The sequence below is a fragment of the Athene noctua genome, chromosome 19, assembly GCF_965140245.1.
Source record: "Athene noctua chromosome 19, bAthNoc1.hap1.1, whole genome shotgun sequence".
Lineage (NCBI taxonomy): Eukaryota > Metazoa > Chordata > Aves > Strigiformes > Strigidae > Athene > Athene noctua.
In genome coordinates, this window is record NC_134055.1 from 3,483,824 (window position 1) to 3,504,458 (window position 20,635).

Genomic DNA, 20,635 nt, shown 5'->3' on the forward strand with positions numbered 1-20,635 from the left:
GGAGGCCGCAGCCCCGCCCCTTCTCCTCCCCCCCGCCCCCCCCCGCTGTAAAAAAGCGACACCACAATCAAGGCTTCATGAATAATTTATTCCATTTGAAATTTTTTTAAAAAGTATAAACCTTTTTCATTTCCTCAATCACAATTTGTACAACTCAGTGTTTATGGCATTCGGCAGCAATAGTGTTTGTTCCTTAATCGCTTTTTTTTTTTTTTAAATTTTAAATTTTTATTTTTTTGTCACGATAAATACGATGACTTGGCCCATGGCGTGTGGCGGCTGTGTGAGAAGGTTGAACGGCTCCCTCGGAGTGACCCAGCCGTGCCGGGCGGGGCGGGAAGGTGACATGTCCAGTAAGGAGGCCACAGGCTGTGTCATCCCAACCCAATCGCGCTGCAAGGTCCTCACGTCCAGTTTACTCAGAAAAAACCTAAAGCTAGATTAGTAACGTCCTGAAAAGGTGACCCTGAGGATTGTGGTAGGTCCCAAATCCAGTTTTACTGTAAATTAAGCTTTACTCCACTGAAATTAAAAAGTACACCCAACAAACAATATTAAAAAAAACCCTTTAAGTATGAAGCATAGTCCTGGGTCCTTTACTAAAAAAAAAAAAAAAAAAAATAGGAAACCAAACCTTCCCAGCTGGAGGTTGTCAAGACAGTAATGTCATACAATGTCACCTAATTAACGAATTCTCAAAAGAAACCCAGAATCAAAACATTGTTTATGCAGCATTACTATCAAAACAGACTGATATGCTGTGCCATACTGTTGTGCAGCAAATTATATGGTGCAATAGCATTTTTTTAAAAACATTTTACTCTTATTTTTGAAAGCTTTAAAATAATGCAACATAATATTTTGATATTACAGTATTAACAAATAGTGCTTGATTAAAGACATCTGCAAGTCTTCATAGCAACACATGAAGTTAAAATTACCATCAGAGGTAAATATAGAAATACAATAATCTGCGCCATAACTGACAGCTAAGTAAGAACATAGCTGAGGATTTAAATATAAATTCATTTATCTTTAATTATTTCAGGAAATGTTAGAAAGATCTAAAGTGTTACAGCTACTTTAAAACGTAAGGGTTGTTTGCAAGTACAATTGGTGGCCTGCTGGTCTAGCAACAGGGTTTTCAGAAATCTAATCCAAAGGGTAATGAGTCAAAGTTGACTAAATGGCTTAAATACAGTAATAGGTTAAAATACATATTTTTAATCAGAATGGAAGGATCTCAGATTCTTCTTTCACTGTATACTTAAGAGGAGGTAAACCTCCACAGCTACTTAACAGAGCGCACTGCCAGGAACAGTATTTTCTTGCAAGACCATTTTGCAAAGCTACAGCTGAAGTTTTCAAATATTTAAGCTCGTACTTGCTAAAGAACCCAAGTTACTGGATTGTGATGATTTTATTTATTAACTATTATGTGCACTTGAAAGAGTTAAACGGAAGTAGCTAACAAAAAAAATTACGCCCAATGCAGTAGTTGGCTCCATGGGTGCTGGCAAGTTTGATATGTCCATTGCTGGCTGTGACTACCACTCCAGAAATGGCCCTCCTCATCCTTTCTAGTGGTTATAATATCATCATTGACTTTAACTGCATTTGGGGGAGGAGTGGGAAACTGGCAGCTTTCACAGTTGGAGAGTTTCACAGGGAAGGCTGTGGTCCAGGTAGCAGAATACAGTTACACCAATGTTCAGGCAGCTGATTCACTTACCTTTATGAATATAAGTCAGATTTAACACAAAGAAAGCCACACCAAAACCCAGCCCTTAGAACTCGGCTAACTGAGCCAGGGTTAGAAATGACCACTTAGCAACAAAGCTTAAAAAAAAAAAAAAAAAAAAAATGACATATGCTTTAAAAATTCCAGTTTTAGGAGCACTTTTCCACTTCAAAAATCTCAGCTAAATGAGAAAAAAAAACCCCTTCCGTAAGACAATAATGTGCTGTTTAATCTGCAGTGCATTACCATTAAAGTAATGGACAGACCCAGTTTTTAACTCTATTTATCAAAATATGCTAAATTCTGATTGCACACATGTTATTGTGAAGAAATGACTGAAAATTTTCATCACCAATTGTACAACTTCTTTATACAAAACCAAAAAAAGTTGCTAATGTTGTATATACATGACTCAAGGAGACTGTTTATATGAAAAATGATCTCAGGCAGGTATTTGGCATTTACGAAACATGATTTTCATTAACACAGTAAGTTTTGTAAATGCAAGCGAATTCTTTGTAGAGGATTCACAGCGGGTGCACAAATGGATCTTAAAACTTGCTCCTTGAAAGGTTTAAACCAGCGAGACGGACAGTATTAAGACCCAGGACATGGGTTATCGCAACAGGCTCACATGAGCGCTGCAGGAGTTAAGTTTTTCATCTGGCAGTCAGATGAGGAACCCCAGAAAAAAGCATATGCAGTTGCTCCTCAGCACCCGTAGGGGCTATTTTAGAGCGCCATCGGACATTTGGCATGTGCTACGAGAAAGGAAGGAAACTACTGAGAAACAAACAAACAAAAAAGTGGTGACTGCAGATAGAGGGAGACGACTACAAAAGCCTTGTGATTTGTCAGTCCCTTCCTTCGGGAGGGCTAAGCCTCCTTGGCACATGCCCCAGCCAGAGCCTGAAAAGAGGGTATGGGGAAGGCCATGCACTGATACTTGGGACCTTCACCACAGTGCCAAAAATACATGATAAAGGAGAATGTTGAGGGTTTCGTGCTGTTTTTTAACTAGTGGAATAAAATCTGAATACCAGAATTCACTGAGAATCTATATACACCACATTTTAGTTAAACACACACCAATCTTAAAGTCAAGATTGACTATTTTTGCATTTGTAAAATGGTTAGAGCTGGGCTAAATTTCAGCCTTACAGGAGACTTTGGGTAAGATCAGAGTTTTCTGTGTGTTCCACCTCGGATTCATGTTTTATCGCAAATGTGGAAGAACACAACACAGTCACCACAGTGCCAAGAATATCTAGGTAACAACAACGAGCAATAGATATTCTTGTAATATTACAACTTGGATACTGGAAACAGATCTGAGAATCTAGCCACAGCCCTGAACCATAACACAAACTTCAATTGAAGAGTTTATTCATTTTATTCTCACTACAAGTTAAACCACCTACAATATCACTTATATATTGCCATTGTTACTCTGTAAAGGTGTGATATAAAATGCTGTAAGACCCGGTACCTTTTCAATTTATATAAACACAGTGAACTTCATTACTGTACATGTACTCTGCAACTACAGCTTAGCTGTAAATCCCCCACACACAATGGTATGGACATTAACCCCTCTATCCCCATTAAACTGTACATCAAGACAATACAAATTTACTGTCCCCACCCACCCCCTTACAAAAAAATAATACTCTAAAAGCAACCTACTGCAACTTTTAATTAAGACGATTACATATATTTTAGACCAATTGCTTTAAAGCAAGAAGGCAGTATAAACCTTCTAGGAAAATTTTTATAAAAGAGGTTAAGAAATATAAGACAATTTATACATTTAAAAACTTACAATAAATAAGAGATGCAGGCATTTTTGAATACTAGATACTATAATCCAATACAAGAACATCTTGATGTTCTGAAGCCATAGGTTGAAACTTATTGTTCCTCATGTTTCTTCTCATCTCCATGCTTTTAATATTCATTAACCATGACTGGGTACTATGGCTCATTACTCTTCACAAATACTGTGGCTGGGGAAAAATGGTTAATTTTGCTACTAAAAATGTTATAATACACTTTCTGATCATCATTCTAAAGCGTCCCCCATAGTCAATGACTCAAAAGACAGTAGGGCAATAGGTGCCCCTCTCAAGTCAAAACAATATTTGCTGGAAGTAACAAGATTCATACCCCATCACAAACAACTTGCACTGAGAAGAATTTATAATTTAGTCCTGCAGTGAAATATCCCTTTTCCTCATTTTTGTCTTGCAAAATTCAGATGAAGATCACAGCATATTCATAATAAAGTTATACAACTGATTCAGCACCACAAAATGAATTGGGAGACACGACCGTCTGTCCTGGGTTGCAGGATCACAGGTTAGCCAGGAGAGTGCATTGTACTGTTCCAGAACAAACCTGAAAAGCAAACAAGCTTCCGTTAAGCCAACGGACTTTCTCACCAGTATTTCACAGGCCTAATTTACTATAATCCAGTTTCTTTGGCATTAAAAAACATAAAATAGGTTTGTGAACATTCTGAAACAACATGGCTTCAGAATTATTACAAGCAGTTCAGAGCTAAACTTTCAGTGGAAAACTGTCATTTTAATTGTCTATGCTTAATTAACGTCAAGAGGTTCACATATCAAAAGAACATGAAGAAAAAAAACTTGATGTTTTCTCAACAAGTGCCCTATGTTTATATGAGTCTAGACTCTAGTACGTCAGCATTTCGATATTTCCACAAGATTGCCATGCAGAGTTCTGGCTTAACTGTAACTATCTTCCACTCATTTATGAACCATCTTCTGTGCAACCTTAAACTCTCTTCTAGCTTGAGGAATTCATTGCCTTTCAAATATTTTCAGTTGTAATCAACACTGATTAGTTAAAGAAGGGCTTAGAGATGTTTGGTTTTAATTGCACTGTTCTACGATAAAGCCATCTCTTAATCACTCAAAGCACAGCAATTTATATTGTCTCTGTGATGTACTAAGGATATCACCAGCACAAAAAAAACCAACCAGCAAGAAGAACAAATATGTAGCTTCACTGCAGCGGTATTAAAAACAAAGTGCACAATATTTTTGCAAGTGATCAATCATAAATACCTGAGCACATCAGAAGTTTGATTAGAATCAAGTGGATGGGAGTGTTTACTGTGGAGTAGCTCGTCTGATTGCACTGAAGGCACGTGGAGGTGCAAAGAGGCCTAAGAAAGGAAGAAAGATGCCAGCAGTTACTGCCTGATTCAACCACAGCATATTTTCTTCCCTCTGTATTGTTGACCCGTACCTTGCAGTTACCTTCTACTCTGACACACAAGCCAAAACAAATCTTATCCTTAAGGCCATCAAATTCAGAAATTATCAGAGTATAAAGGAAACGCACACAGATTTCTCCTAAAGGGACAGTGCTAGCAGTGTAATATAATTTAAGAACTTTTATTAATCCCTTTGCTATGTTAAGTGATTATTAAAAAGCAACTCAAGTGTTTTTGTAATACACAGACTTGGAAGTTCAGTTGTTTTCCGTAAGACTAGTCTATTTATATCCCATATATAGAGCTGCTTAGGATAAATAATAAATCCTCTATTCAAAAAAATGTCTTCTATCAAAGCTACAGCTGAGCTTAGGCCAAGAGGAACTGCTAATCCAGAAACAAGTAAGACTGCACAAGATATATCTGTACCATTAGAAAATAAAGCATGGTATCAGAGATGCTAATTTAAGTCAAAAATGACTAATGTTAATACAGAAAGTTTCTCTGTATATATTAATGTATAGCCTTAAATGTGCCAAGTATGTCTTGATTGTGCCATTAAAAGATAAGGAGATCAGACAATATCCAGACAGATGATACAATGACTATCACTTGGCAACAGCAAACATGAAAAACCTAGCTTTTATGCTTTGTGCAATACATAGAGATTTTTTTTTTTTTTTTTACCCAGTGTTAGCGAGCTATTACATTACACTTGTGTACTTCCCTCTTTACCACCAGTCCCCACAGGAGTCAAGCATTAACCAGAGATCTGTCTAGAAATTCAACCTATTCTTACAAAACACCGTAGCACAAAGCCAGAGAGAGAGAGAGAAGTCCAAACTACCATGAAGAAACCATCAGAAGAGCAGAACCCTTCAGAACATTTGCTACTTCCACTAATCGTTTTTTTTTCCCTTAAAAAAAGTAAACATAAAAAGCCAAAGCTCAAGAACTTAAAACCCGACCTCTCTTGATGCAAAAGCAGAGATACTCCAAGAGACATGTGCTGACTTTGTTTTAAACCTAATAGTTCTCCTAATTGAGATCCCTGCACAACTGTCTCTGACGGGCTGTGCAGGAAGACAGCTGTCCAGCCTGCTGAGGTTACAGTACCTTAAGAAACAAGGGACACTGATTTTGTGCTTGAGGACACGCTGACCAAAACCAGTCAGGCAAGGGACCCGCTTTGGCAGTTGACACAAAATAACCGAGGGCCAGCGGCTGCTGCAGTATATTTGTTACTTCATCATGAGATTCTGTTGAAAGCAATCGATCTGTACCTTGACCCTGTAAAACAACAGGCCATGGTTTAATATTAGGAGAGCACAAACTTAAGAGAAATAATCTGTAGCTTTCAAAACACCAAGTCTTTTGAAATATCCAAGCACTGCATGAATCTTGCAAAGACAATCCAATATCCAATTGATTCAAAACATTTCATAGGAACCTTTCATTCCAGAAAAGGAAATCAGCACATGGAGAAAAACAACCACAAATACATAACTGTATTTACACTAATAGTTACCTTGCCCATATCACCTCCATGGGGGTAGTGGGACCCTGGAGAATGCACAGGGGATCCAGTAGGGGATGCAGGAAGAATATTTATAATATCAGGATCAAGATCATCTCCAGTGTCTAACAAGTCAAAGATTCCCATTCCATCTGCTCCATCTAGAAAAAGAACAAGACCACTAGTGAATTGCTAGCTTCCCTCCATACAGGATATGACAACATATTCTAAAATCAAGTGATTTTCCACATTAAATTTTGCAGCTCGTTAGAACAAACAGCTTTATTCTTACCATAGGGCAAGTGACAAAGGGTTTTTTTGTGGGTTAGTTTGTAAAGTAAGAATAAATGCAATCTACTGACCATTGTTTGTGTTGAAGGCCAGATCCAAGTTTTCAGTGGTGTAAGTTGACGATGCTACTTGCACAGATGCAGACGTGGGAAACACAAGTATGTGAGTGCATGATGTGTCCTGGGGGGTATTCAGCTGAGACGTCTGCATATTTAAAGTGGTGCTGCGTCCAAATACAGAGCCGGTCGATACAGAATCTTTGGAAGAGAAATTAAGCGTTTCCTTAGTTTTGCTAAACCCGAGCTGTTCGTTGCCTTGCCAAAAAAGAGAAAGAGAGTTCCTCAAATACCTGGCATAATGATGAAGGACCCCTGTGGTTCCATTGCCACCAAACAAGCACTGAGAATGCTGGGAGAGTCTGCAGCGGAGATACCACACATTCTGCACATGTCTTTTAGTCTCTTACTGAGGGACTGAAGGTTTCGGCGACTCAGCAAACAGCTCCAATCTGAGGATATATAAAGGACATAAGTTTGTCTAGAAAAACTGCTTGCAGCAGAATACATATTTTACATCGAAGCGTGTGGTGCAAACTTCACGTGTGTTAAGATTTCAAATACACAAAGGAACGCTGAAATTATTTAGGTTTTCTTCCAGAAACAGGGACAAAGACTTTGTATTATTGAAATAGGAAAGCTTCAAATCAAGTTTTAGACTCCGAAAACGGTAATGTTACCTTTTAATTCCCCATGTCCTATTCTTCCTAAACGGCCTATTACAACTCTCCACGGCAAAGAGCTCATCTGCACAAGTCCCAGGCACCATTCCCAGAGTTTCTGAAGACCAAGTCTGCGGGCAGAGCCCTTTTTCCTGCGAGCTCTAGGATTAAGGAAGAAGGGAAAACAAAGCTAGAACTCATCTGCAACAAGTTTTTATTGCCACCTTTGGAACTCATTTGTATTAACCTGAACGTTCACAGAACCCAAGAATGTTAGTATTGTAGTACATCAATTGTAACCTCGGTTTGTTTGTGGTTTTAATTAATCACATTCTAACACTGACATCAAAAGCCAGCAAGGGCATGTGGGGAGTATGAATACACATACCAAAAGACTCAAGATTCATATGAAACTACATAACATTCTTTTAGAAATTTAGCTCAAAACAATATGCGCATAATACAGAAAATTTCCATTTGCTTTAGCTGGTTTTGCAATACAGCGAGTCTACAAAAAGTCAGAGTAATTCTTTTATCATCATAAACAAACTATTCTTCAGAGCAATGAAAGAAAATATACATGCTAAAAATTGATTTAACAGGTTCATTCTTACCTGTTTGGTACATCAATATTAATTATGCAAGTTTCTAACTGTTCTCCATAGAGATCTGTACAGGATGCAAGAAGCCATCTTTGATCATGAGACAAACAGTAGCCTACAAAAAGTACATTATACTTCTGACCAGCTTCTCCAAAAGTTTCTCCTAGTTCCGTTTGCTTGTCCTTTACAGGAGCCAGTATAAAAGGAGGGGTGTATAGTCGAATACACTCAGGTCTCTATAAAGATAACAGAACAGACAATGAAGTTTCAGGAAGCAATTACTTCTAAAAACTCTAGTTAATGTGAAAGACACCACTGATTTAATAAACAGGGACATTTCTCTGATCTGTATATTTACACAGTCACGCTGATGATACTCACATCGGGGCTCTTAAGAGCAGTTTCCATGGCTAAACCTGGGCCAAAGCCCGTTAATGTTTTCACGTTGGTGGAAGTGGGAAGAGGTCTTCGACACTGAGTAAAAGCTGAAAATGCCAAAGATTTTAAATGCTGAGTGTAAATCTGCCGGTCTTCGTGTTTCACAGGTTGTAGAAGGTACTGACATGGGACAATCTAGAACAGATTACAGAGAGGGAGGGAAAAAATAATTACTGTTTCATTATTAGATTAAATGTTTTTTGAGACAGTATTTGGGTAGGCTGCTTTTAGAATTTTATTTCACGATCAAATTTCTCTAGTTCTTGGATATCTCCTGCCACTTCTTCCAAAGCTACATGGGACTTCAAGCAATTTGTTGTCACTGAAATTTTCTTCAGAGAACAAAAGAATATTTAGAAGAGAATCTTAATGATTCCTGCAAAAGGATGCCCTCTGTTAACTAGTTCAGCAGCTGCTGACAGCATTACAGTTGGGTGTCTATCAGCAAGGAGCACTGTCTACAGCCCAGCAGGGTCAAGCTGGCAGCACAGACTCCAGGGATGGGACAAGTAGCTTTTTTTTTAAAAAAAATATTTTCACTCTCTATTGGAGTGGGCCACTATATTTCCTGTAACACCGATGAGTTTGGAATCTACTCCAGGATTTGTCCTTTGTTAGTAACACCCAAGCTGCTCTAAAAACTATAATCTTAATGATTTAACAGCTGTAGAACTGTAAGTAATGTTTACCAAGCAAATGAAACTTTCACCTTGAGGGTATTATTGCCTCCAAAACAAGCCAAAGCTACTTTGTTTAGCATGTTTCTATAAATGTTGGCTCACCTGCACAGAAATTATATTCTTGATGTTAGGAGGAAGAACCTGAACCATCTCTAAAAAGCAGCGCAGAAGTCCAAGTGTCCACAAACTAGATGAGCTACTGTTCTCATCCTTTTTTTCATATGTAAAAGGATCAATTATGTAAACTACAATTGCAGGTGGATAGGTGATAGCATGTGAATCTCCATCTGTAGGGACTCCAACTTTATCACGATCCATAGTGCTGAAAATGAAATTTTGAAACCAGTTACAAAAAGCTGAGTTTTATAATGATTTATGTTTACTTTAAAGCTAAGATCAAATTGTCAAATATTAAGATTAAAGACCTTTGAGTCAACTATCATGTAAGAAACAGTCTTTTTATTTCGTTTTTGTACGTGAACTTATCAGCAACTCGGCATCACTTGTTTTTTCTTCAGCTTTATTACAGAAGCTCAAGACTACATAGTTCTATTGCTTCAAGTGGGGAACAAGAAGATCTACAAGACCAGTCTCTCAGTAAGAGCTTTGATTACAGAAAATAAAACTTTAAGATGGTGCCAGTTATCTATCCCACCCACACCCCCACACCCCCACCCCCCCGTAAAATATACAGGTAGTTGGGTGAATTTTCTCTCTGTAGAAAAGACAAGACAAAGTTTACTTTTTTGTACCACAGCAGACACTGAGATGGAATTAGAACTGTAGTTAAGAGTGGAACCAAAAAGTTCAGCTCCACCATGAACGAGCTTCCATTCTCCCTAAAAAGCAGCCTTGTGATTAGAAAAGAAATACAGGATTTTTACTGAGGGGACAAGAACAGCATGAATAGGTTCACATCAGTTGAGTCGAGAGGGGTTTTTTTAGCTGAAGAAGGTTTGACTCTGCAGTTCGTTACCTTTCAGAAACCTCTGGATGGGGCTGTGCAGGTGCTGAAGGAGTATCTCCAGACATCCCTGCTGTTTGCAGTGTTGGCTGTTGCTGCTGTCCTCCCGTTTGCCCATTTTGGACTGTTGCAGCCTGAGCGGGCAGGGAGGCAGAAGTGGTATTGTTCATACTGCTAAAAGGTGGAAAAGAAGAAGGCTTGCTTGTTGGTATCCCACTGCCTATATTGGCAGAAGAGGAGGATGGGGCAGTGGTAGTCAGTGTTGAATTAGCTGTAGTAGCTGCAGAAGACATGGCACTGTTTGATGTTGTCGTCATAGTACTACTGGTGGGAGCAGCTGGAGCAGAGGATGGAGTGTTTGGGTTTCCAGTGTTGGCTGTCACTGGGGGCAGAGCAGTGGCCGGCTGGCTGCAAGGAGGGACCAGATTTGTTTGGGAAAGTAAAGAATTGTCCAAAGGCTGAGAAGCAAGATAAGGACCTAAAACCAGAAAAAAACCATAAATTTTATATTGCAACTGGTTTTAAGCATATTTCAACTATGTAAGTCTACAGTTTTAACAAAACACAGAGCAAACCCTTAGCATACATTTTACCTCTCAAATTAAAATACCTCTGTTAAATTTTCAAATTCTAATATTCTCATGACTCATTCAGAAATATCCAGAAATCTATTTTTAAATTAATTTTTTTTAGCCATGCTGAATTGCTAGAAACCACCGCTTCAGAATTTAAGTCACCAATACAAAAAGACAACTGAAGTGCTAGGCAGCAACCCTGCCGTTCCCTAAAGATACTGCTAGGTGATAAGAAGCCATTTTAGCACATATCTAAATATATGGGGGGGTGGATTTCCCTCCCCAGCCTCTCCAAGCTTTAAACTAGAAAACTGCAACAAGACTCAGCGAATAAATGCAATGATACCTTCTCCTCTACTAGAATGGAGTAAGGGGTAATTCTATGAAACAAGAAACACTAACAAAAAATGTCATACCCAGCTCATATCTGCAAACTTGGGCGTATAGTTTGAGTTTGGAAAATGCTTCATTGTTGGCATTAGCTGTCTGTGAGAACCATTCTGTGACCAACTTCTCAGAAAGTTTCTTTGAAGCAGTAGGTCCGACTCTCATGATCCCATCAGGCAGTAACTTACAGATAGGTCTGTGCTGACCAAGCCTGCATGACTGCAAAGAAGGTAAAAGAGAAGATGGAAGATAAGGAATTTGTAAGTCTGAAAAATTGTTAAACATCACACAAAGGAGCATAAAGACTGAGAACTCAGCTCAGTTATGATATTTCAAAATAACATTTTAATTCTAGAATACTACACCAGTATTAAATATCGTAGAGTGATTTTATGGTTTATTTTCCAGGTTTTCCTAAATGTAAGCAAAACAGATTGATACTTCATCTACTCTAATCTTATTCACAATCCAAGTAATACACGCATTCAATTAATTAATTAAATGTAGCTAAAACAAAGTGGTAATACAGAGTTTTACCACTGAGTGGCGTTTATCAGATCAAAATAGCTATTACTGAAAGGAATGGTAAGCAGCAGGAACGACCCTTATCTTCCAAGCGCCCATTCCTAAAATCCTTTGTAGCAGCTTTCCAAGACAGATGATATAAACGCTTGCACAGAATGCTGATCAAGCCCAGTAAGTAGTTATGAATTTGTATTAGAAACAGTCTTTCAAAAATCCATTTCACTGTTAACTGCCATAAATAATGTACCTCATATATTGCAGTCAGATCCCTAAAGAAGCTTTTCGCTCCATTCAGCAGCGCCTCATTCTCAGGGCACACCACAACATAAGCAACATCTCTTTGAGATCCGTAAGGTTCCAACATCAGCCTCTCCCAGTATGGCAATGCAAATGGAGACAGCACCAGAAAATCGTAATCATATCCCAACAAAAATGTTGGGATTGGCAGTGGTTCTGGGGACTCATCAGTTCCTGGAAAAGCAAGACATACTTTCCAATATATTAAGCAGAAAGCTTAAAATTAACACCCTGCTTCTAGGAAACATAAAGAGAGAAAACACTAGCATTCCCAGCATCTAACAGGAACTAGCAATGATTATAAATGGAATAGTTCTCATTTTAACAAATACAAATGAAAAGCCAGCACGTACGATCCAAGCCTCTGCAAAAAAAGCATTAGCTATTTATTTGGAACCTCTCAGGGCCTCAGGAAGAGGTTCTACGGTTGTTTAACTGTCTATTTATCAATAGAAAGATCAGGAACAGATCTTTACTGTCTAGGAAGCCTTCCCCACAAAGCAATCAAAAATAGGTGAAAGAAATGTAAATAGTCTAAGCAGAGATGTAAAGGACCACAGAAGGAAAAAAAAAAAACAAAAAACAAAAAACCCCCACACCACCAACTTAAACCCATGCATTTACATGTACTCTAAATGTATAATTACCATGTTCTAAATATAGCTACAAAAGACCTGCTGGTGAAAGGTCACTCTTCTACATAGTGGTAAATCAATCTCATATGCTAATGAAGTCAGTTTCAATCTTGAGTGCACAAAATTTACCTCTGTAAATGTGCATCACGTGCTGGCCACTCCAAATATTTATCATAGACAACACACTTGATAACCTCAGATCTCCAACACAGTTCTGAAACTACTGAGCAATAAAGCACACTTTTTCTAGCATTTCAAAGCTAGTATTTTTAACTACGCTATTTTTACAGTAATTAAAGTGGAGCGATTTTTTTGAGTAAAAAAAAAAACAACCCACAGAACAATTACTGTTTATAACATTAAATGCATCTTTGCAATTTCAGTGCCTCACTTGGAGTGTCAGGTGTATATAAACAGTTCAATTGAAGCTGTTTATTTTAAATACACATCCAATTCATTTACTGTTTTAAGTAATATAAGTATTTTCTGTTTTTCTAAAGAGAAGAATTCTCCCCTGTCTAATAGCTCGTGTTAGTTGAAAGAAAGGTCAAATGCTGTTTAGAATTCCAATAGGCTGAGCAGCATCCAGACACTGAGGTTTGGTGGCGGGATCAAGCAGAGCTTAACAGACAGGAGTCTACACAGCAGTTTACCGTAAGAGCCTCTGCCAGCCATTTTGTGAAACTGTTGCCATGTGAGGGGGCCTTGCACACCCCAAGACCGGACTGTTCGCTTTTTCTGAATTGCGTCCTGAAGAACTGGCTGGAGCGAGAGGAGCATACGAAGGATGTCCTGGGAACACTGCATGCTCACATCCACAACTGAAAGGACAAAAAAAAAAAAAAAAAAAATTGTCAAGGCCTACTGCAGCAACAGGATACAATAAAGCCCTCCACAAATGACCCAGAATCCTAAACCACCTTGATGTTGAACAAAGTCACTCTCTTCAGAAACATACACGCAGGTCACCCAAAGGCCATGATATAAAAAGTTAAGCACAGAGATTTAGAGTTCTCCCTCTTCCCTTCTCAGCCATTTATAAAAAAAACCACACATGGATTTTCTTTTATTTTTTTTTTTTCTTCCTGTAGAGTTTTTTCCCATAAAAGCTTTACCATCTTATGATTTAAGCTAAGGGAAAAAACCCTACAATTTTAAAAAAAACCCCCACAAACCCAAACAAAATGCAAACAAACAAGTTGTACAACCCCTTAAACTACAGGATTTTCCCTCCAAATAAAGGAGTGTTAGGCATACTGCCACCCAGTGCTCACTTCACAGAAATCAAGGGAAGCCTCAGTCACAGCCCATTTCATCAGCTTGCCACCACTATGCCATTTAATGCACAGTGTTTAAGAATAAAAAAACGACATGAAATTTGGTACTGCTATAATTTCGGAGCCTTCCATTTAAAAGCATTTTTACATCTTTTTATCCTAAATACCAAGGTCACGGTAACACTGAGTCTTCTTCTAGGTGCCTGAAAACATTCATTTATCTATAGCCTGGGCTTTTAAACTTAATCCCCCACCGACACACAGAAACCTAGCTGTGTTTTTCTGTTAGTCCTCCTCATCCTCATTAACAACCATGAATCGCAGCTAACTGCTATCAAAGTTTCCTGTTTCACTATTCGCCCCGCTAGAGCTGCTACCTGAAAAGACTATTATTGAGAGAAGTACGCAAATGCACAGAATAAAGGGTATTCCGTGAGACAGTGTATCGTTAGTCAGGCCCTAGAAAGAAAAATCCAAGGATCTCTGGCAGCTCCACCATACAGTGAAGGCTACAATAATGCTTTATTTGCCACACATACCATTAAACTACGATCCCCCCCTTAAAGAAGCGGGGGGAAGCCAACTGAATCACGGATGATGTTTAATTCTACCACAGTAGCCTTGACAATACCGTCACCATTTGAACCACCTACACTTCCTATGTACACTCATTCCACAGAGCCTCTGTGGATGCAGTCACCAAAAGCTGCTTTAAAAGAATAAGCCTAATGAAGTGTTGTGGACATTAACTGCGGTCTCACATTACACTTCAAATTTATGTTCGCGATTTACAACTGACGGTAGCCAAGGCCTACACTCTGCTTGGTGCACGGTACCACCAGAACGTAAAAGGAATGGTTATTCTGAACATTGTTAACAGAGAAATTATGCAAGCATGCAGGTGGAAGAACAGTCTTAAGCATCCAATATTCACACAGGAAAAACAAAATCCAAGCCCTTAAGAGAAAAATCCTTAGGCAAAGAAATACAAAATAAGCTGTCTTCAATACTTACCATTTCTTTTTGACCAGTGGTGCAAGCAAGTAGTTTTCACAAGTGCTTCATCAACTTTCCCTCCTGACATATTGTCCATGAACTGCCGTCCATGCTCCAAGGCTAAGTAGCAGTCATTGCAACAATCCCTTTCTTCCACACGTACCAGGTTGCTAACTGCACCAACTTTGGGAATGGAATCTTGATCTGCTGCTCCAAACGGTGAGAACAAGTTGGTGCACTGATCCTGCAGCAACAGTATTAACTCATCGGGCAGTTTCTCGGGTTCTTTCAGTCCTCCACTGCCGTGTTCAATAGAAGTAGCTCTGAGAGCTTCAAAGCGTTTTTCTGCTTCTTTGCCGCACTCCGTATTACGTCCTAGAATATCCAATTCATCTTCAAGAAACAGTCCAGAACTGTTGCCAAATTTTCTATTCATAACAGCACTGAAACCACAGGTACACCTATACTGGGCCTCTTGTGTTGGATCAGGAATGTAAACTCCAACATCAGCACCTTTGATGTTCATATTGCAAACACATATGCAGCAGCTGTCAAAGTTACAGTCTTTGAAGAGATTCATTACAGACTCTGAGAGGATGAGATTCACATAAAGACTGTGTGCCTCTGGAATGGAAGGCACAGTTGCAGGTTCAACAGAATTAAGCGGTCTGCATGTCGATGGCGTGGAAGCTGGTGAGTATAAATCAGAGTTCTCGTATTTGACTGAACCCTGTGCGCTTGCAGGTCCACCAGCTCCACGAGGTGTTCGAGGAGTCCTTGGTGTTCTAGGAGTCGGGAAACGAGGGGTGGAAGGAGAAGGGAGAATTCCAGCTCCACTGTTACTGGGAGGTGCACTGCTTGGTGGCATCCCAAACGGAGTATGAGTTTGTGGCGTGTATGCAGGGCCATACTCTTGATCCATAGCGCTTCCATCACTGATAGCAGCCACAAGAAGAAGGGAATACTTTTAAGTACACAACATACCGAAGTTTAAGTCTCAAATTTATACAGAAAGACCTTTTAATTAATATTTGCTTTTATAAACTAATCTTTCATAATTCACAGCAAAATTCCCTAAGGAACTTCAAGAGCATTTGTTCTAAATGACTTTGTAGACAAAGTCCCACTGACAGCATCGTTAAAGAATCTTTCCCTGTCTCCTTTCATCTTTTCCTTTGCACAGAGCTTCCAGGAATCCAGTGTGGTCAGAATAAATTATAAATTCTGTGGTTGTATGGAGTCTAAAGGATACCTTTTTTTTGTTCACGTTTTATTTACACATTGTGTTGACACACACTAGGAAAATATACCAGGTCTATCAACAGCAGATTCTGCTGGATCCATGAGAAAAGTATCACCTGGAAACATTTAACATTTTCTTTCCTAAACAGCTGAGTATCTCCAAAGACCTGTAAGGCTAATGGGACCAGGAAACATATTGCTTGTGAATAACCCTAACAGAAGCAATGTCAGTATTTACTCCAATATTTAATATTCCTAGAATTTTATCAATAAATACATAGCCTTCTTGTTGTCTAATCCATTTATACCAGCTACTAATGCAGAAGAGAAAGAGGAATAAGTATTTTCTTCAGGGAGAACTGCCAGCAAGACCATCACTACCAAATGCAGATTAGAGAAATGCTTACTGCAATACTACTGTTACCAGGCAATGTCACACTGGGCATAGCTTCCAATCAAAGGAAATGTTTTCCTAGTCCCAACACAGCTGAGATTACTGCTATTTAAGAAAATAATTTAAGAAACAGAAGCACCACTACTAAGCCCTTACGATACCTACAGCACTACTGCAAAAACAAAGTCCCAAGTTTACATTTATCTTGATTGTTACCATCTTCATTACTTATTAAAACTGGACTTGCACCATTAAGCTTCCCCAAGAAACCTTTAAATGAGACAATGAATAAAACGTATGCACAGTTAAGAAGCTATTTGAGAAGACAGTCTCTTACAGTCAGGTTCAATCATAAGGATTTTTTTAAAGACCGTCAGTTGTACAAACACAGTGTGCCTTTACAAATACTTCTCATTACAGAATTACCAAACCCAAAACGTTTAGGGGTACTTCCTATAGCGTGGATAACTGACCACCTCCCAGAGCTCAAACATCTGCAGCACAGGTCATACCCATCTTTGATGAATGGCATAGCAGGTCCTGGAGGAAGTAAATCCAACTTTCCCACAGTCCAACTCTGGCGATAAATGCATTCTTCTGGCAGTTTGATGGCAGGAAGACACTGGCTGGGAAGCGTCTTCAGTGGTGCAAACATGGAACATCCTACTAGAGCTTGACAATTCTCAGGTTTATAAACATAAGAATAATCCTAGAAGTTAGACATAGTAAAGCATCAGCATGTAAATTAGATCAGCAATTAAAATGCTTCTCAAAAAAATGTGACTAAGTTCAAGCAGTAGTTCTTTAATATTAAATCCCAATATAGCTGCAAAAGAGAAAGAGATTTATACACATATCATTCTTACCCATGGTTCTCCAAGAAGCAATATGCCAACACGAAACAATGAACTACAATTACTGAAATGTAGTTTCAGCTTACTAATGGCTAATTATGTATTACTCTTTCCTAAAGTTTAAGTGATAAAATGCTATGTACTACTTACTAGAATCTGCATTACTTAGCCCAATATAATGCAGGACACAGGTTACAAATTGTACTTAATGTCCTGCAGTTCCTATTCAGGATTAAGTAATAAACTGAACAACAACCATCAGAAACATTTATCAGGATTATCAGCACTACCTACCTTTATTTCAGCAGGTTTGGGACTGCAGAAGCCCTCATCTACTTCAATTCTGAACTGAGCTCCCACACTAGAGCTATTCCCTTCAAGTACTGTTCCTCCAAGTGTAGTGTCCATACTGCCATATTCCTTATTATTCATATTCATTGGAGAAAATCCCATAATATGTTGTTCCAATGAAGGTGGCGTTGGATACATTTTATGGAGATCTGCAGTGCCTATTTTCAGATTAGAAGGAGGCTTTAGAGCATGCAAACATTTTGAAGTATTTCCTTTGTCTTCAAATTTCAGTAGGGCAAGTGAAGCGTATGTTTCCAAATTCCCACAACATATTAGCAATCAAATGTTTAGAGCTAGTATTCCATTTAGAAAAAACAAATAAAGCTTACTTATGCATGACAGTGGGTCTAGATTTCCTGCTTTTGCCTCTTTGCAGTTGGATTTGTCATCAGCGCCATTCACTGTTCTTTTAGATCCGGGCTAAGAAAAAAAAAGTATTGTAATGAAATCACTTCAGACATGAACACATGTTGAAATTTCCTGTTAGCAGGAAACATGATGTGCAGTGGACATACAAAGCTGAGACTTTGTATAATATTTAGAAAAATTAAAATAAATCAGAAGCCCAATGCTAGTAGTTGGGGTTACACTTGTCCTCCCTTAATACTCGTAACTCAGAAAATGCTCTCCCATCAAGTCATGATGCTATTAAAATGAAAGACCAGTTATAAAATAACTCTCAGCCTGTTAGCAGACATATTAAAAAAGCTAAATAGGGCTGCCCACAATCTATCAGAAAAAAAAAAAAACAACATACACACTCCCAAAGCCATGCTAACATTACTGATGTTACCACATGAACAGGAATAGAAAAGAGAGAGAAACACAAATCCTGGAACAAGAGGTACTGGGAAGAATAGCTGTTGAAATTAAAAGAACAAGAGATATTTTACAATGTTTAGACAGTACTAAAGTCTATAGAAAATAAGAGTCTTCATGTTTAAGAGCAAATACGCTTGCTTTATATAATGATGACCTTTGATGGCTATTAAGATCCCTCAGCCCTTACTCAGCTACAGCTCCCATTAAAGTTGATGGGCATTTTGTCTGGGTAAGGGGATTTAGAATTAAGCATGAAACAAAGTACAGTTCAGAAAAGACAACTGATTACGAACGGTATTGAAATAGAAACTGGAAAGATAATGGATTCAGAGCCATCGGAGACTGCAAGAGAAACTGTTCCAAGATAATAGCTGCTTCATTGCAGCAGCTATTATTTGGCAGAAAGTCCACATGTTTAAATGCCTCTTCTCTCTCAGAAGTTCTTGTTTTGTTTCAGTATTACCTTTACTGACTACTTAAACAGAACCTAGACCATAACAAAAGAGCACTAAGTACCACTGCCAAATCTGTAAAATTAGAACTAAAGTATATTCAAGAAGCATATACTGTCTGGTTAGTAAGGATAAAAGATCAAAAGCTTGTTTGTATCAAAAATATGGTTGTATGAGTCAACCAGAACAGTACATCTGCTATAGAGGAGCCACAGCACTTGCTTATACGCATGTTTTGCAACCTCTCCTAGAAACGCCAAAAAGAAAAAAAAACCCAACAACCAAAACCACAAAAAGACATACTTGTTCCTTGCAGGTTTTTGTCTAGCACCTGTCACTACTTTTGCACATCACTTACTGTTAGTTCATCTTCATCAGAATTGAAGAGATTGTCAAGGTCAGTATAAGAGACCACTAAATCTGTTTCATGGAACAGGCTAGTTGATGCAGTGCGAGCATGAGCAGCAATACGTTGGGCATCTATAAAGGAAAACAAACGTTACAAAAACATTGATCATATATATTCATTAAAAATATAAAGACATCTTCAGAACTATTTCCACAGCTTGGGAAAAACAAAAAAAGTATGTTCTCGTTCCGCTCAACTCTTAGACATAAGTGAGGTGCCTTCAATTATATAACATTTGGATTTTATAGCCAAAATTCCTTTGCATGGTGCAACAAAGAAAATGTGTTTCAAGAAGATTCCTAATGCTGAAGGGACAGGGAAATACAAAAGCCATAAAGTTAAAACTTAGTAGTCTATTAGAATCTGTTGACAATTCAAGAAATCATTAATACAGCACAATTAAAAGAGAAGGAAAGAAAAAAAGTCTCTTTACCTTGCTTGACAGAAGGACTAAATAGAGACATAGCATCCTCTCCTTCATGGGATAAAACTGTAACACTAGATGTCCCATCCTCAGCCTGTCAAAAAAAAAAAAAAAAGGTAGAAAAGTTTGCTTAAATTAACAGGGGGGATGGAGGCATTTTATCTCCCTATGGGAATTCTTGTACGTGTCAGAAGTATCAGGTTCTCATTAGCCTGCCAGCTCAGCAAGGTATAGTCTGGGGGGTCTGGTTAGTGGTACTTGCTCAGGGAGAAGGAAGCTTGGAATACAAACAACGTGCCAGCAACACACAGATGATGAGCACAGATAAGAATGTAAATCTTAGGGTTTGTGTTGGGGATAAATTTAAAAAGCAAGCTGTAGATTCTTGCTACAACACCTTATTGAAAAAACACTTGCCAAACAACGCAATGCATTAACTATGCTAGTTATTGAATGAAACTCTCAATAGCAGGAGTTCATACACACACAACTAGTCCTAATAAGCCAATTTATTTCATATACAAGCTCCCAAGGCAGTCATATTTTCTCCTTTTTTAGAGGGTGTACTTTTGTTCTAAGCAGAAGCCTCATATAGTTGGTACTGGCTAAAGCACAAGAAAAAAAAAATATTCAATTCATTGGCCAGGCAACTAGTCAGAGTTCACCTCACCTACACCCAACCTTTCCACACCTGAACAAAGCACTCGCCTTGTTCCTTCTGTCTCCCCCAAGCAGCTGCCATCACCCATTTCTACAGAAAGGGGACTGAGCCAGATTGGTTTTTGTTCTGATCCAGCAGTG

The 20,635-nt window shown here is 38.5% G+C and overlaps 1 protein-coding gene across 2 annotated transcripts in view; it reads right to left on the minus strand.

The window, feature by feature from the left end:
• Positions 1–79: 79 nt before the first annotated feature.
• The window catches only part of MED13 (mediator complex subunit 13), a 59,707-nt gene continuing 39,151 nt past the window's right edge, over positions 80–20,635 (minus strand). For both annotated transcript variants that reach the window (XM_074922568.1, XM_074922569.1), the window contains 20 exons: positions 19,844–19,928; positions 19,360–19,481; positions 18,057–18,147; positions 17,671–17,885; positions 17,035–17,231; positions 14,905–15,821; positions 13,267–13,434; positions 11,929–12,152; positions 11,186–11,375; positions 10,207–10,672; positions 9,333–9,552; positions 8,494–8,685; positions 8,125–8,348; positions 7,529–7,671; positions 7,142–7,300; positions 6,864–7,049; positions 6,514–6,662; positions 6,102–6,275; positions 4,834–4,934; positions 80–4,138 (listed from right to left, as the gene is read on the minus strand). In XM_074922568.1, coding sequence (XP_074778669.1) covers positions 4,006–4,138; positions 4,834–4,934; positions 6,102–6,275; positions 6,514–6,662; positions 6,864–7,049; positions 7,142–7,300; positions 7,529–7,671; positions 8,125–8,348; positions 8,494–8,685; positions 9,333–9,552; positions 10,207–10,672; positions 11,186–11,375; positions 11,929–12,152; positions 13,267–13,434; positions 14,905–15,821; positions 17,035–17,231; positions 17,671–17,885; positions 18,057–18,147; positions 19,360–19,481; positions 19,844–19,928 — 4,356 coding nt within the window. In that variant the 3' untranslated portion in view covers positions 80–4,005. The remainder of the gene's footprint in view (positions 4,139–4,833; positions 4,935–6,101; positions 6,276–6,513; positions 6,663–6,863; positions 7,050–7,141; positions 7,301–7,528; positions 7,672–8,124; positions 8,349–8,493; positions 8,686–9,332; positions 9,553–10,206; positions 10,673–11,185; positions 11,376–11,928; positions 12,153–13,266; positions 13,435–14,904; positions 15,822–17,034; positions 17,232–17,670; positions 17,886–18,056; positions 18,148–19,359; positions 19,482–19,843; positions 19,929–20,635) is intronic.